At 36.6% G+C, this 15,807-nt stretch overlaps 1 protein-coding gene across 9 annotated transcripts in view; it reads left to right on the top strand.

The window, feature by feature from the left end:
- The window catches only part of ITGB6 (integrin subunit beta 6), a 144,411-nt gene that overhangs the window by 50,908 nt on the left and 77,696 nt on the right, over positions 1-15,807 (top strand). For 6 of the 9 annotated variants that reach the window (XM_047721882.1, XM_047721878.1, XM_047721879.1 and 3 more), the window contains 6 exons: positions 82-134; positions 320-547; positions 655-730; positions 1,508-1,587; positions 4,750-4,954; positions 5,574-5,820. In XM_047721882.1, coding sequence (XP_047577838.1) covers positions 503-547; positions 655-730; positions 1,508-1,587; positions 4,750-4,954; positions 5,574-5,820 — 653 coding nt within the window. In that variant the 5' untranslated portion in view covers positions 82-134; positions 320-502. Of the gene's footprint in view, positions 1-81; positions 135-319; positions 548-654; positions 731-1,507; positions 1,588-4,749; positions 4,955-5,573; positions 5,821-15,807 lie in introns of those variants that run through there. The other 3 variants (XM_047721883.1, XM_047721885.1, XM_047721887.1) reach the window with 3 other exon arrangements.

The raw sequence follows: 15,807 nt of genomic DNA, 5'->3' as shown, positions 1-15,807 counted from the left end.
TTTGGAAAGCAAGGGAGCACAGTGTTTTGCTTTCCCTAGCCTGCCTTCTATTTTAATTGTGAAATAATTTTTATTTTTCAGAGTTCCTTTCAATTATCTGCGAAGGATTTAACAATGGAATACAAAAATCTCAGGTATATTCCTTTAGCTCATTTTTAAAACCCTCCTTACATATAACTTATATGTTTTTATTTTATTTATCACCTTTACTATTGCTACTAAATTAAAATTATTTTAGGAACAACTTCAGATTATATTTCCATTGCTTTTCTGACATTTTATTGATTAACATTTCACTAAAGATATTAACTTTCTCTAGGATGCAGAGAGACTAAGAGAACTCACACAAAAATTTCTACTGAATGAATTTCCCCACCTTCTTGGTGATTGTACACCTGCTTTCCTTATAAGGAGAACAAGGAAGTAAATCATGTTGAAGTTGCTCTTAAACACAGCTTTCCTTCTTTACCTGTCCAGGTAGCCTGTTTTCATTTCAGTCTTAATGAAAACTTTTAAATTTACATCTCAAGTTTCTTTCCAAAACAGTGTAAGTAGTATTTAACATTTTAAACCTCAAGAAAGAAAGACTTTAACGATGTTCAGCTTTGGTCTTATAATGCTGAAGGTAATTCATTTTTTAATCTGTCTGCACAGCGAGAACTGAAACGAATGGGGATTGAACTGCTTTGCCTGTTCTTTCTATTTCTAGGAAGGAATGATCACGTACAAGGTAAGACCTAAGCTCTCCGATATATTGCTTTTGTGGTATGCTTGACAAACCTGTCATTTGGTTCAGAAACTGTATCTGAAGTCATTTTTTATTTGATCTGTTCGATCGCTCGTTTGCCATTGAACAAACGCTTTAACATATTACAGGCAGAGGCAGGGCTGTTCCCACAGCAAATGCTCTAGGCTTTAGGTAAATAAATACAAAGGTTGCACAGGCATCTTAATGAGGAGAATTAAACAGCTTAACTACACAATAGGGCTCCTTAATTCCTTAGTGACAACCATCTTGGTTAACTTTTCTAGCTATTCTATTGACAAGGTGTTCCACTTAAGAGAAATAATCCTGAGAAAGAAAAACTTACTTTAAAAATAAAAAATCCATTCGTCTGTTGAATTAAAAAAAAACAACAACAACATGCATTTAGGAGAGATGCATTTTTTATTGGTAGCAAACAATTTTTAAAAATTAAAGTGGGGGATAGTGAATGAGGATAATAAAGATAATGTCCTAAGTTTGTGAAAGTTGAAGTAGTTTTGTATTTTAGGAAAAAAAAAGAATGATCTCTTTTGGCTAAAAAGACATATATCTTCTCCATGGGACAGACGTGAAATATGAACTTTTTACTGAGTTGCTAACATTTTAAGGACTGATCTCTGAAGGCTAACATCAACTCTGATGTTGCTTCATTCAAGCACGTTAAGAACTAGCCTTCTTTCTCGTAAATGAAAATGAATGTGAGTCTGCTGAATCCTTGTGTCTTGCTGGGTTTAAACACAGGTGGCTGTGCCATGGGAGGTGCAGAAACCTGTGAAGACTGCTTGCTCATTGGACCTCAGTGTGCCTGGTGTTCTCAGGAGGTAAACAAACCACCTCAGCATGCTGGTAAAACTGCAGTTACGGGTTATGCGGCTTCCCTCGGTGATTGCTCTGGGAGTGTCCTGCCTTCTGTGGGGAACAGGAGTGAGATGAATAGGGAAAGGAAAATAAAAGCATCAATAGGCCACAATGTCATTCATGTGATTACCTCCAAAAACAACTTGTGGAGGTGGCGAATGTCAAATCATTGTGAAAATTACCTACCTGGGTGCCTTTATTTAACCTGATTCCTCCTCTTATTTTAAAGTCATTTCTCACTGGTTACGTGTCAAATACCAAGGCTCTGAGTAATCGGAGATCATGGAGATGATATTTTCTAAAGTTAAATGTACATAGGACTTCAATATCATAATTGCGTTCCATCTGGGAACCAGGATCCCCTGGGAAACACTGCTAGGCTCTAAGAGAAATCTTCTAGGTTTGGGGCAAATTTTACTGCTCAGACAGTATCCAGTTCTTTTTAAAAATTAAGCTTTCATGAGCTTGGTGACTGTACCACACCGATGACAAAGCCTGAAACGGACATTCCTTATATGATCAAACTGAAAAGTATGTGAAAGTAATATTAGGGATGGGGGCATGGGTAACAAGGAATCCCCAGTCACTGCCTCCCGTGACCCTGAAGAACAGTCTGTAAATGATTCCTGGTAAGAAAGAGCTGCCTTAACTCTTTCTGGATTTAAAACAGTTCTCTACTGAATCTCATAAAGAACATTTGCGCATAAATGAAAGCATACAAATGCCAGGTTCAGCAAGAACTGAGTAACAGGCTCAAAGGGGAATAAGCCTGGGTGCCTGGCCCAGGAGGAAGGGGAGAGAACTATTAAGACTCAGATTCCAGGGGTGCCTGGGCGGCTCAGTGGGTTAAAGCCTTTGCCTTCGGCTCAGGTCATGATCTCAGGATCCTGGGATCGAGCCCCACATCGGGCTCTCTGCTCAGCAGGAAGCCTGCTTCCTCCTCTCTCTTTCTGCCTGCCTCTCTGCCTACTTGTGATCTCTCTCTGTCAAATAAATAAATAAAATCTTAAAAAAAAAAAAGACTCAGATTCCAGGCTGAATGTATTCCATGGAGGAAGGCCTCAAAGGCACAGAGTGTGAACCAAGCTTACTCCCCCACTACTGCTTTGACAGATGAGCCATACGTAACGCTGCGAAAGAATTATGCTTTTTTTGAGCTCATGTATCAAAAGCGGTTTTGAGGATATACCAAGACGGAAAAAACCACGTATTTTTTTTATGTTGACTTCCTGAAGAAGACAGTATTAGTTGCATGCCAGAGACATAAAACAACAAATCAGTCTAACTGTAGGCCTACCTGTAGAATTTTTATTTAAATGCATTTTTTAAGAATTCATTTAAGAGAGCTTCTTAAGTTACTATTGATAGTTTTACTTGTAGATGATACTTATTAGCCAAATCACTGTTGATTTTTTTTTTAAAGATTTTATTTATTTATTTGAGAGGGAGAGAGAGAAGTGTGTAGGAGCACAAGTGCAGGGGAAGGGCAGAGGGAGAGGGAGACTGGGATTGTGACCTGAGCCCAAGGGAGACACTTAACCAGAGCCACCCAGGCGCCCCACGAATCACCACCAGTTTTTAAGGCCACATTTTTCTAAATGCTCTCTAATAATAGTAGTAGTTGAAGCAACTGAAGCAAAAAGTACATTAGGCCTCTGTTTAGAGCAGATTGAAAAAACGGGTCTAAGGTTAGCACCACCTCTGACGCGCTGGCCAGCACTGTGGTTACAGGTGGTAGCGGCAACACTTGCTGAGAAGCATCCTGATGCCTTGTCAAGCCACTGTTTGCCTTGGACATATCAGGAGAAGTTACAGTGTTCGCAATGCTTAGTCCAGGGCCTCAAATATGCACGGGGCTGGCTGACAGATAATGAGTTATATTGTAAAAAATCAATTTCAGGGGAGCCTGGGTAGCTCAATCTGACAAGTATCTGATTCTTGATTTCGACTCATGTCATGATTTCATGGTCATGGGATCCAGCCCCACGCTGGGCTTAGAGCTCAGCAGGGACTCTTCTTGAGATTCTCTCTCTTCCTTTCTCCCTCTGCCCCTCCTTCCATGCACATGCTCTCTTTCTCTCAAATAAATCAATTAATCTTTAAAAAATGAATTTCAGAAGAAACGTAATTTTTTTAGTTGGTGAAATAGCTTAGAATTTAGAATTAGAGTGGCTTAGAATTCTAAGAGATGAGGAAAAACAGCATGCACGTTTGTTTGCTTCTTTTCAAGCATGAGAGTCAATAAGCCTCAGGCTTGACTTTGCTTAGAGCTAAGAGTACCTCTAGAGCAGCCTTGACTCTCAGGTAAGACAGGTCAATGTTGCAAGGTTGTACTGGCCACATCTCTGCTCAGAAACATTCATCTCTCTGTGTCCTGTTACAACATGGATCAGAAGGGGACTGGGAAACTTCTGAGCCCTACACAGAAACGTGGCCTTTTATGCCATAGTCCCTTTTGCTTCCCACCTCCAAATCTTGGAGAGAAGTTCTACAAGACCTTGAACTGGAACACTTTAAGACACAGAGTTTAAAGTCCCCAAGAGGCGGACTTTAGCGAAGTAAGGCTGCAATAGTGGGGGTAATGAGGCATCCACGAATTAAACCTCAACAGAGAGCTAGATAGGGAAATGTCACCATCTTTCGCCCTTTCAGACCCCACAGGAAAGCCTGTCTTTGCCACCAGATTTGGTAATAGACATACTGAGAGCTAAGACAGTCCAGGATCCTACAGGTCAACCCAAACAGATAAATCCATGGGATGATATTAACTCTAGAACCCAACTGTTTCAAGGATCTGGTCATGGCACAGAAGAAGCTTTAAAGAAGTGAACATGAAAAACAAAATGGCAATGCCGACAAATAAAAGACTGTTAGGTGAATCCAACTGGGTCTAGTTAAAAGGAGGTTCTGATTTTACTTGGAATTTTACTGGCAGAATTCTCTGGTTATTCTGCTGAAACTTAATTTTAGACCTACAATTAACATCAGGCACATGGGAATATGATATACTGAGTATGGCAAGATGCCTAACTAGCAAAACAAGCCAAAAAAAATTTTTTTTGTCCTATAAACAAATGGTGATTTGTCTTCTTTTTCTTTGTCTTTTTTTTTGTCTTTTTTTTTAGAATTTTACCCATCCATCTGGAGTTGGAGAAAGGTGTGATACCCCAGCGACTCTCTTAGCTAAAGGATGTCAACTCACTTTCATCGAAAACCCTGTCTCTCAAGTAGAAATACATACAAATAAGCCTCTCAGTGTAGGCAGACAGAAAAATAGTTCTGACATTGTTCAGATTGCACCTCAAAAGTTGACTCTTAAATTGAGACCAGGTATGTTATAATTTCCAGGAGCATTGGCTCATGTAATACATCTCATGCCACATATGGTAATACCACTATTAAGCTAACATATCTTGTACCATCTTACATATCATTGATTATTTTGACTCAGATTTCCCATTCTGAAGGAAATAGAGAATCGCTGGCCTAACACTTTTCTTCATTCACATTGGTCGCTTGCACTCCAAACGCGTTACTAAAATAAGCTTATCTAATAGTAAGCATTTGAATTACTCAAATGTTGTTAAGGCTTACCTCACATTTCTTTAAGCGTTGTAATGTAGCTTTAAACTCCTCTTTATGTTCTTCTCTTTTGCTAAAACCACATACAAAAAAATTCAGCTTATCTTCCATCTAAATGGATGCTAGCTCTCCCAAGGAGATATAAAATATCCTAACTTTTAGCTCCTTCGGTAGCTCTAAACTCACTGCTGAGAGATTCTCATGGGCTCATTCACTTGTAAACTTTACCAGATAGTTTATGAAATCCTAAGTATCTTCAACTTCAGTTCTCACTGAAATGAAATAGCCAGGTGACCCAGTAATTGGCCGCTCACGAAGAAGTCTCCATGTATTTTCACGGATTTGCTTTTCTCCGGGGGCTTTGCAGGCAGTGAACAGACTCTACAAGTGCAAGTCCGCCAGACAGAGGATTACCCAGTGGACTTGTATTACCTCATGGACCTCTCGGCCTCCATGGATGATGACCTCAACACCATTAAAGAGCTGGGCTCTCTGCTTTCCAAGGAGATGTCTAAATTAACCAGCAACTTTAGACTGGGCTTCGGCTCTTTTGTGGAAAAACCCGTCTCCCCTTTTGTGAAAACAACACCAGAAGAAATCGCCAACCCTTGCAGGTAAGTAAATGATTCTCTGGCATTGTGGAACACTGATTTTCTGTAAAGATAGCCCCACTCTGAGCTGTGCTTGGCAGGATCTTGCTAACTCCCTGGCATTTCCCACCTGCCAGGTTGGATCTCAGCAGCTCTCTCAGTTGCCTGGGCTTCTTGAAACCAAGTTGACCTCGTTTTAATACCTGGTTCTAGTTTGGGTTCTTGCAGCATTCTCATGTCTGTCTTCCTGTGTAGCAGCTTTTTCAGGATGTGGCAAATTTGACTTTGTGTTTTGTAGACTAGGGAAGCAAATTTTTCACTGTAGGTACCAATGGCCTGTGTCCATCCCAGCCCCTCAGAGACATTCTAGGCCCAAGGACCACCACTTTTTGAGGCTATTGGACAGTAATTCACACTTTCTCAAGGTATCTTTCTCTACTACCATAACTTCTGCCAAAATAACAATTTGTGCAGCTCCGTCTGACATACTTTGGGAAATGAGGATTTCTCTTTCTGCTTGGAGAAGGACTTGGCAACCTTCACTGCTATCCAATTCGGTAGAAATGAAGCATTACGGACCCCACTATACCCTGTTATTATCAGCTGTTAAAAACATTTATTATCTGGATGATTGTCAAGGGCAAGTTGCTTTGTGATGGCTTACCTGTACAGTCTATGACATATTCAAAATCAAATTATTCAATATCTTTCTATAAAGAAGATCTACCATTTGCTCTGTGCCAGACTCTGGGTTGAAGGTTTCACATACATGACCTCATTCAATCTTCATAATAACAGCAGTTGAAAGCAAGTTTTATCATACCTATACTCAGAAGAAGTAACAGAGGCTCTGCCAGGTTAGTATTTCTCCCAAGGCCACATGACTAATCAGTGATCTGTACCAAGTCTAGTTTGATCCCAAACCAAGGCCCTTTCTACTATGAATCTAGTGTATATGCAATGACTTTCCAAAACTATATTGACTTTTAATACTTGTATACACCTAAGGCATCATCTCTAAAAGACAAGCAGCTTTATAATATCATTTAAAAACATTTCAGTGTGGTTCTTAACAATAATCTAACACAGTCAAAATAATTTGACCATGAAAAGAATTCATTGCTGATTATAACTGTTAGGAACTGTGTTTGGTTGCAAGCATCAGGGATAGTAGCTTATAAAGGGAGAGGTTTTTTCTTTCTCACATGAACGGAGTCTAGAGAAAGGCAATTCAGGGCTGATATGGCAGGTCCCCACATCAGGGATCTGGACCTTTTCTGCTTTCTGCTCTACCATATTGGCTCTTGGATTTTATCTTCTAGTCCGAAGGAGTTTTCAGGGATATTACTCAAGACTTCTTCATTGTAGGCAGAAAAGAAAGAGGAAAAGAGGGGCAGATCAATAAAGGGCACTGTCATTCTCCCCACCTTTTACTTTGAGGTATAGTTGACATGTACCAAGATGCACACATGGAAAAGCTCAGACTGATGAGTTTTGACAATTGAATATACCAACGTAATTACTACCTAAAACGTGATGTAAAACATTTCTATCACTTCAGAAAGTTTCTTTGTGTGTATTATAGATAGTTCTACTCCCCCAAAGATAATCGTTTTCTGAATTCATAATTTAGATTGGTTTTTGCCTATTCTTGGATTTCATATAAATGAAATAATACAGTATATACAATTTATTTCTGGCTTCTTTTGTTCAATATAATGTTTTTGAGATTCATCCATAATTTTGTGTTTATCAGCAGTTTGTTCCTTTTTGTTTTAAGTAATAGTCCACTCTGTGTATTTACTATACTTTCACTTATTCATTCTTTCATTGAGGGACATTTGGGTTGTTTCCCACTTTTTGGCTATCATGAAAAATGCTGCTATGATTGACCACTTGCTTATAAATCTTTGTGTGTAGGTATGTTTTGTTCTCTTGGATAGATATCTAGAATTGGAACTACTGAATTGTGTAATAAGTGTCACTTTAATCCTTAAAGGAACTATCAAATTTTTTTCCAAAGTAGATGTGCCATTTTACATTCCATCAGCAATGTGTGAGGATTCCAATCATTCCAAATCCTTGATAACATCTAGTATTGACAGTCTTTCTAATTTTAGCCATTCTAATGGCTGTGTATCTTACTGTAGCTTTAATTTACATTTCCCTAGTAACGAATGTTGTTGAGCATCTTTTCATGTGTCTTTCTCCCATTCTCGTATCTTATTTTGTGAAGTATCTTTTCAAAATTTTTGCCCATTCTTAAAAATTAGATTTTTTTCTTAATATTGTGTCATATGAGTTTCTTGTATATCGTGGATAAAAGCTCTTCCCCAACTCTATGCTTTATAAATATTTCTTCCCAGTTTGTGTGTTGTGCTTTTATTTTTGTAGTAATGCCTTTGGACAAGCAAAAGTTTCTAGTATTGTTGGAGTCTGGTTTGTCAATTTTTAAAATCTTTGCCCAACTAAATAACCCAAATTGTCTTCCTTTTTTGATTCTAGAAACTTTATGGTTCAAGCTCTTGCATTTAAGTCTATAATCTCAAATTACTTTTTTAGGTTTGGAATGAGGGAAAGGCTTAGATTTGTCTTTTGTTCCCATGCAATTATCCAATTGCTCCAGCACCATTTGTTAAGCAAGATTTTCCTTTCCCCATTGAATTATCTTTATGCCCTTTTTAATAAGCAATTGAGTGCATATGTATGAGTGTAATTCTGGACTTTTCATTCTGACCCACTGATCCACTGAATTACACCCATGTAAACACCAATGTCTTCCCATCTTTATTACTGCAACTTTATAAAAAATCTTGAGATCAAGAGTGTAAATCCTCTTTGTTCCCCTTTTGTTTTGCTATTCTAGATACTCTACATTTCCACAGAAATTTTAGAATCATATTGTTGATTTCTTCTGAAAAACATGCTGAGATTTTGATTAGAATTGCACTGAACTCATATGTCAATCTAGAGAGAATGGATATCTTAAAAATACTGAATGTTCCAATCATTACATATGACATACATTTCCATTCATTTAGATATTGCCTTCTTTTTCTCAGAAATGGTTTGTCATTTTCAAGATAGATATCCCACACATCCTTTGTTTGATTTATTCCTAGGGTTTTTTAAAAATATTATGGTTAATGGTGTTTTCTACTTGTTGGTTGAAAACATACAGAAACGCAGTTGATTTTGCGTACTCACATTGTATTCTGCAACTTTGGTAAATTTTGTCATTGGTTCTAGTTTGATTTTTTTATAAATTCCTAAAAATTTTCTGTGCACTTGATCATGTCATTTATGAATAACAACTTCTTCCTCTTCCAGTTCATATACCTTTTCATTCTTTTTCTTGCCTTATTGCACTGGTTAGGGTCATTTTAAAGTGGAGAGAGATGTCACTTATGTTTCTTGTGATTTTAGGAGAATATCTTCAACATTTCACCATTGATTGTGTTGTTAGCTAGTGGTTTTTTTGATTCCTTTTATGAAATCGAGGAAGTTCCCTTCTATTTCTTCTTGGGTAAAGTTTTTTTTAATCATAAATGGATGTTGAATTTTATTTCCTCCATATAAGGAGTTTTGTCAGAAATTTTCCCCACCTCCTTATATTTGTATCTCATTGGTAGACTTTGTTACATGGCTACAGCTAGTTGGAAAAGAAGCATATTGTTACCCCCAATAAAGCCAGGATTCTGTTAGTAGGGAAGAAAAAAAAGAATGGATCTTTCTAGCACTTCCAACAACACTGAACAAATAGATTTCTAGAGAACAGATTTATGCTGTATAATAAATAGTAAGGTATGATTACTGTTATCAGTTGTTTGATTCACTTGTAAAGTGAAATAAACTTTGTTTTAACACCTCCTAATTATTTAATACAAAAGCATTTCTAATGCTCTGCCCCCTCCCCTTTTTTTTAATCAGAAAAAGTTGTACCTGTTTAAAATCTGTATTATTTAGATCTTAGGGTAGCGAGTCTAGCAGTGTAGTTTCATTTAGGATCTCAAAATGTTACCTCTGTCTCAGAGGGCTTGTTTAAAATCATTCTTTCTGTCACAGGCCAGATAAAATGTAGGAATATGAAGTACAGTAATGACAATGGGAAACAATGCTAAGGTATGTTGCCAGAGAAAACAACTAAAATTAACAAATAAGGCTCGGCTAAGTGGGCAGCCCATCATCTAACAAGACCTTGCCTTTAATCAGATTCCTAGAAAAAAGAGAGAAGTTTGGTTTTTCAAAGCTCTGACTGCTTTTCATTCATGCATTCTTTTATTCATTCATTCAACAAAAATTTACTGTGCTCCAACTAGGTACCAAGCATTGTGTTAGGCATGGGGATATCTGGAAGAAAAAGATTTGCACCCAGTCCTCAGAAAGTTGAAATTCTTTGGGGAGAAGGCATTCAATATAGCATGGTGATATAAGAGCATGGGTTTGATAGTCAGCCCTGGATTCGGTTCTGATTCATCTATTCACTTATAACTTATAACTCACTTATAACACTTATAGATGAGTTTTTCACCCTCAAAGCTTTAGTTTGGAATAACCAGACGAATTACACACAGTGGTCATAAGGATTGGGTGAGGTAATGAAGAATTTGGTACTGGCCTTGACCATGAAGTGCTCCATAAATGGTACTTACTAGCAACACCAACAGAGTGAAGTTAGGGGGAGAGCAGAGTATGGTATAAAGTTTGGTGAATGGGGTCCCAAACAAGGGTCATACAATTGATCTTTTGGAAGGTCAATATTTTCCCATTTTTTAAAAGGTATTGCTTTTATTCTTATTGACAAAACCACCATTAGTGGGGCACCTGGGTGGCTCAGTTGGTTAAGCAGCTCCCTTTGGCTCAGGTCATGATTCCTGGGTCCAGGGATCTATCCTGACATCAGGCTCGCTGCTCAGCAAGGAGCCTGCTTCTCCCTCTCCCTCTGTCTGCTGCTCCCTCTACTCTCTCCCTACTCTCTCCCTGTCAAATAAATAAATAAAATCTTAAAAAGAAAAAAAAATGACCATTAGTTAAAATTATAAATAACAAGTTCTTTCCCACATTATATTTTTCCTTGCCCATCACATCCTTAATTCTTCCACTTTCTCTGTCCAGATACTACCTCTCAGACATATACACGCCAAGAACTTAAATACCAAACATAAAAGTCAATCTTTGATCAATCTAAACCTTATAATTATGGAATAAAATGTTCTTTAGTAGGAAGGCAATGAAAGGTAGGAGGAAAGAGTGTGGAGTTTTTCAGACCTAGGTTTAAATCATAACCTTAGACAAACAACTTACACTCTATGAGTTTGGTCTCTTCTCTTGTAAATGGAGATAATAATATTCACCTCCTGGGATAATTGTGAAAATTGAGCAAGTTTAGAACATAACAAACAAGTGTTAATTTTCTTTCTCTCATCAACTCTTGGTATCTCTAGTTATTTTAAGCTGGAGTCCTCAAACTTTTAGATGTCAGGACTTTCTTACACTTCTAAAAATTAAGACCCCAAAGAGCTTCAGTTTATGTGGGTTATATTTATCAATATTCAGCATATTAGAAAATAAAACAGAAAATTTTAAAATAATTATTTATTGAGTCATTAATAATTACAATAAGAAACACACACAGCACATTACTATAAAACTGCTACTATAAAACAGCATCTTTGTTAAAAATAAATCTATTTTTTAAAACAAAACAAAAATTGGGCACCTGGGTGGCTCAGTGGGTTAAGCATCTGCCTTTGGCTCAGGTCATGATCTCAGGGTCCTGGGATCGAGTCCCACATCAGGCTCTCTGCTTAGCAGAGAGCCTGCTTCCCCCTCTCTCTCTGCCTGCCTCTCTGACTACTTGTGATTTCTCTCTGTGTGTGTCAAATAAATAAATAAAATCTGTAAAAAAAAAAATTAACAAGAGGAGTAGCACTGTTTTACGTTTTTACAAATTTCTTAAAATATCTGGTCTAATAAAAAAATGACTGGATTCTCATATCTACTTTGGCATTTAATTTGTTGCAATATTTGTTTTGGTTGAACTCCATGAAGAAAGTCAAACCTCACATAGATACACAGTTGGAAAACAGAAAAGCGTTTGATTTCTTTTTACAATGTCTATGGACATTCTTCTCTGAGACTATGTTCAACCTAGATAAGAGGTAAAAGCTAGTTTCAAGGTGTATCTGAAACAATGTCAAGGAACTTTTAATAAAGCCATTGGTCAGTCTTGCACATTTTTAAAAAAAGATTGTATTTATTTGTTTATTTGAGAGAGATCTTGCAAGTAGGGGGAAGGAGCAGAAGGAGAGGGAGAAGCAGAGAAATCCAAGTATACTGTGCTGAACAAGAAGCCTGGTGCAGGACTAGATCCCATGACCCATGATATCAGACATGAGCTGAAACCAAGAGTCGGAAACTTAACTGACTGAGTCACCCAGATGCCCCGTCTTGCACTTCTAATGGCTCTTTTACTTATGTATGGATTTTGTAATATGCTTCAGCCATTTGGAAAATATTGTTTCAGTGAATTGTATAGATCTTCTAAGTTTCATGACACAGTATTTAAAAAGTCACATTTGTTAATATCACCATAAATCTCATCAGATTAAATCTTGAAGTACTGACAAGCTATTGATCTCATGGGTAGCAGATTAAAGTTTTCCAAATTTTAATTTTCTAGTTACCTCAAATTTTATCATTGGCAACAAATACTGACAGTTGTTTTCCTTGAACTGACAGGCTTTCCTCATATTTAAGAACATGCCTGCTAAATACCCAGGTTGGAATAATAGTTTGGCTGTCATGTTTGACATGTATAACCTGTCCAGGTAAAACCGTTCTATTAAAAAAAAGAGCCAGTTCAGCTCAAACAACTGCAAAATTTTTTTCCCATTATAAACTTCCTACTTTGGTGCTGCAGAAATGTTATATTCGTATTTCCCATGTAGTTACACAGAAATATTTATTTATTTGTTTGTTTGTTTATTTATTTATTTTTAAGTAAGCTCCATGCCCCTGGTGGGGTTCAAACTCATGACCCAGAGATCAAGAGTCACATATTCTACCAACTGAGCCTGCCAGGTGTCCCAGAAATATATATATATTAAAAAAAAAAAAAACATGTATTCAAGGGTGTAGACTTATAAAATTAACAACTTTTACTGTTTTATCAAGGATAATCAAGTGCAACTAGCAATTTTGTTATGATGATAAACACTTGCCAGGAAAAATCCCACACGCCACTAGCCGCTTGCCAGCCACTGCTTTGATCCATGTGAAAGGCAACAATCGCTTTACTCATCATTGCCTTTGCAGCATCAGTGCAAATGTCAACACAGTGAAAAAGACAAATAACATCTTTTATTATTATTAAAAAATAATTTGACGTGAAGGTCTCTCTGAAAATGTTTCAGTGACCTTTGTGGGTCTGTGCACCACACATTTAAAACCTCTGTTTTAACCTAATCTCTAAAGCTTTTTGGAGTGGCTTGCTTTCTTTATCTTCCTTGGATGTAGAGTCACTAAAAATTTTATTTCACCACATAAGAACGCTGAAGTGGCTTACGTTTTTAAAGAAATTTCCTTAGGCTGTTATCTAAGACGCAGTAACAAGAATCTATTTTTCCATTGTCATGTTTATAGATAGGTTGTAATGTACATTTAAAAATATTTAATAGCACAAAGGTCAGACTTTCTTCCTCTATCGAACCCTGTGAGAGATTTCTTTCTTAACATCATTCCTCCTGTGCTATGTTTTGTTTGTTTTTTAATATGACACCAATAGTGAGGGATTCATTGTAGTTTTGCAAAAGAGGAAGCAGAACCATGAAATGCTTAGATTTCTTATATGTACACACACATAAATATATATGAGTGTACAGAATAGTTTCTTATTGCAAAGGTAATACAAGGCCATGTGAGAATACAGACAAAAAGAGGAAGAGGTAAATTATTTTTAATCCCACTTAAAAAGATGGTGTTGTAATCTTAGTTTATGTGTATTTATTTAAAATTCTAACAAAAATAGTCTTTTTTATATTGTGTTTTCTAATTATTCTGCATTTTAATGTAAATCTATAGTTACCTAGCTACTCAAAATCAAATTATTTTGTAATGAGTACCTACTTCCTTCAATTGCTATGCTAAGAAAGTATCAGCCAAACATGAGTCTCTGTTAGAGGAAGGACTCTGATCAAAACAGGGGAGTCTCCACTCAAAATTTCCTGGCGTCACCCAAGTCTGACATTCTGCTTTGCTTTAGCTGCATAGGTCTCCCAGCCCATGAGTCTGTTTACTGAATTAAACTAACATTTCCTTCCACTTTCTAAAAAGCACAGAGTTCTAGTAGATTCTATCTAGTAATTCTAAACCACAGAGGTCAATTTTTTACAAAAAGATAGGAATGCTAATTCTTTGATTTCAGAAGATGCTCAAATGCCATTTTGGTCCAGTATGAACAAGCTGACCCAAATAAAAGATTAAGCTACAATTTCCAAGAACAGTTAGATTATAGGGACAGTGGCTCACCTCACATAGTTCCATACATTTTATCTCATGTAACCTTCACAAGAACTTTGTGAAGTAGGTAGTATTATCAGTCTCATTTTACAGATGAGGATACTGAGGCCCAGCAGTGGTAAGTGACTTGCCCAAGAATAAAAAACTATTCAGTCCTTTTATTCTAAATTGAATGAATTTTCTTCCAGCACACAACTACTCTAAATGCTAGCAGAGCAATTAGAACAAACACTAAATCATTGCCATTTAATAGGTAACAATTGGGGGAAAAAATAAGCAACAATTGGAAAAGGAAATTAAACCTCTTTCTCATAAATAATTCTTTAAAATATATCTCACATTTTAAGGTTGAAAAACATTTGACTGCCTAAAAAGTTTTAAGGTATATATCCCCAAACAGCATAAACAAAATTAAAAGATAAACCACAAGACAAAATGTTGATATTTTTAAGAGAAAAGTTTCTTAAAATTAAGTTAGAAAATAAAAACCAAGAAAATGAACAAAAGATGTAAGTTGGCAATTGGCAAAAGAAGAAATACAAACTGAAAATAAATATAAACAAATGAGTGGTCTTAGTAGCAATAAAATGGAAATTAAAGATTAAATTAAGATGCCATTTTTAACCAATCAACTGGTATATTTTTGTTTTGACTTGTTTATTTTTTTTATGATATAACTGATACAATCTTTTTGGAAAGGAGTTTGCTAATATGGATCGAAATGTAACTCAGCACTTTCCCTTGAAAGAATCAATTCTAAGCAGAGATACGGTCTGCAAAGGTGTATGCAGAAGGATCACTGTGTTATTTAATTGCACAAAGATTTATTAAATAAATTTTTAGTAATACATTATCAAACTGTGATACATCTCATAACTATTAAAATTTATGTTTTTATTTTATTCTTTATACTCTTATTTAACTCAAATTTTCCTCAGTTAACATGTATTATTTCTTTAATCAGGAAAAAAACCATATGATTCTAGAGGTAGCATTGATCAAATCTATGTTCTGTCCTCAAGTCTGTGCTAGACTCTGTGTAAAATTAATTCATGTAAAAAGTGACAGTAATGTTTAGTAAGCAAGTACCTGAAAAGCACATTGTGCTGTGTGCTTTGCATATTTTATCTCAGTCAGGGCTTACAATGATCCTAATAAGTTGATACTATCTGTGGTCAGCATTTCAGAGCTTCAATGAAAGCTAATGCAAGATATTAAAAATAAGAGAATGAGATTGCCTTCTGAGAATTAAAGTTAAAAATAATGAGTCAGAAAGGAAATACAAGAAGTTCCCTAGAAGCTATAGGCTGGCTCAGGGGCCCACCAGGTGAGGTGTCTTGGCAGAGCTGAAAGATTGAACAGGCCTGTAGGCTACTCATAGGAGGTTAGGGGAATGCCAAGAAAGAGCAGTCCCGGAGGCAAGTATGGGCCATAACCATCCAAGAGCCTTAGCCCAGGCTTTTGCAGAGTTTCCAGTCCTGTCAGCTAGTA

This window comes from Lutra lutra, chromosome 3 (genome assembly GCF_902655055.1).
Source record: "Lutra lutra chromosome 3, mLutLut1.2, whole genome shotgun sequence".
In the NCBI taxonomy this organism is placed as follows: Eukaryota; Metazoa; Chordata; class Mammalia; order Carnivora; family Mustelidae; genus Lutra; species Lutra lutra.
The sequence above is the reverse complement of the archived record's forward strand: the minus strand, read 5'-3'. Positions and strand labels throughout refer to the sequence as shown.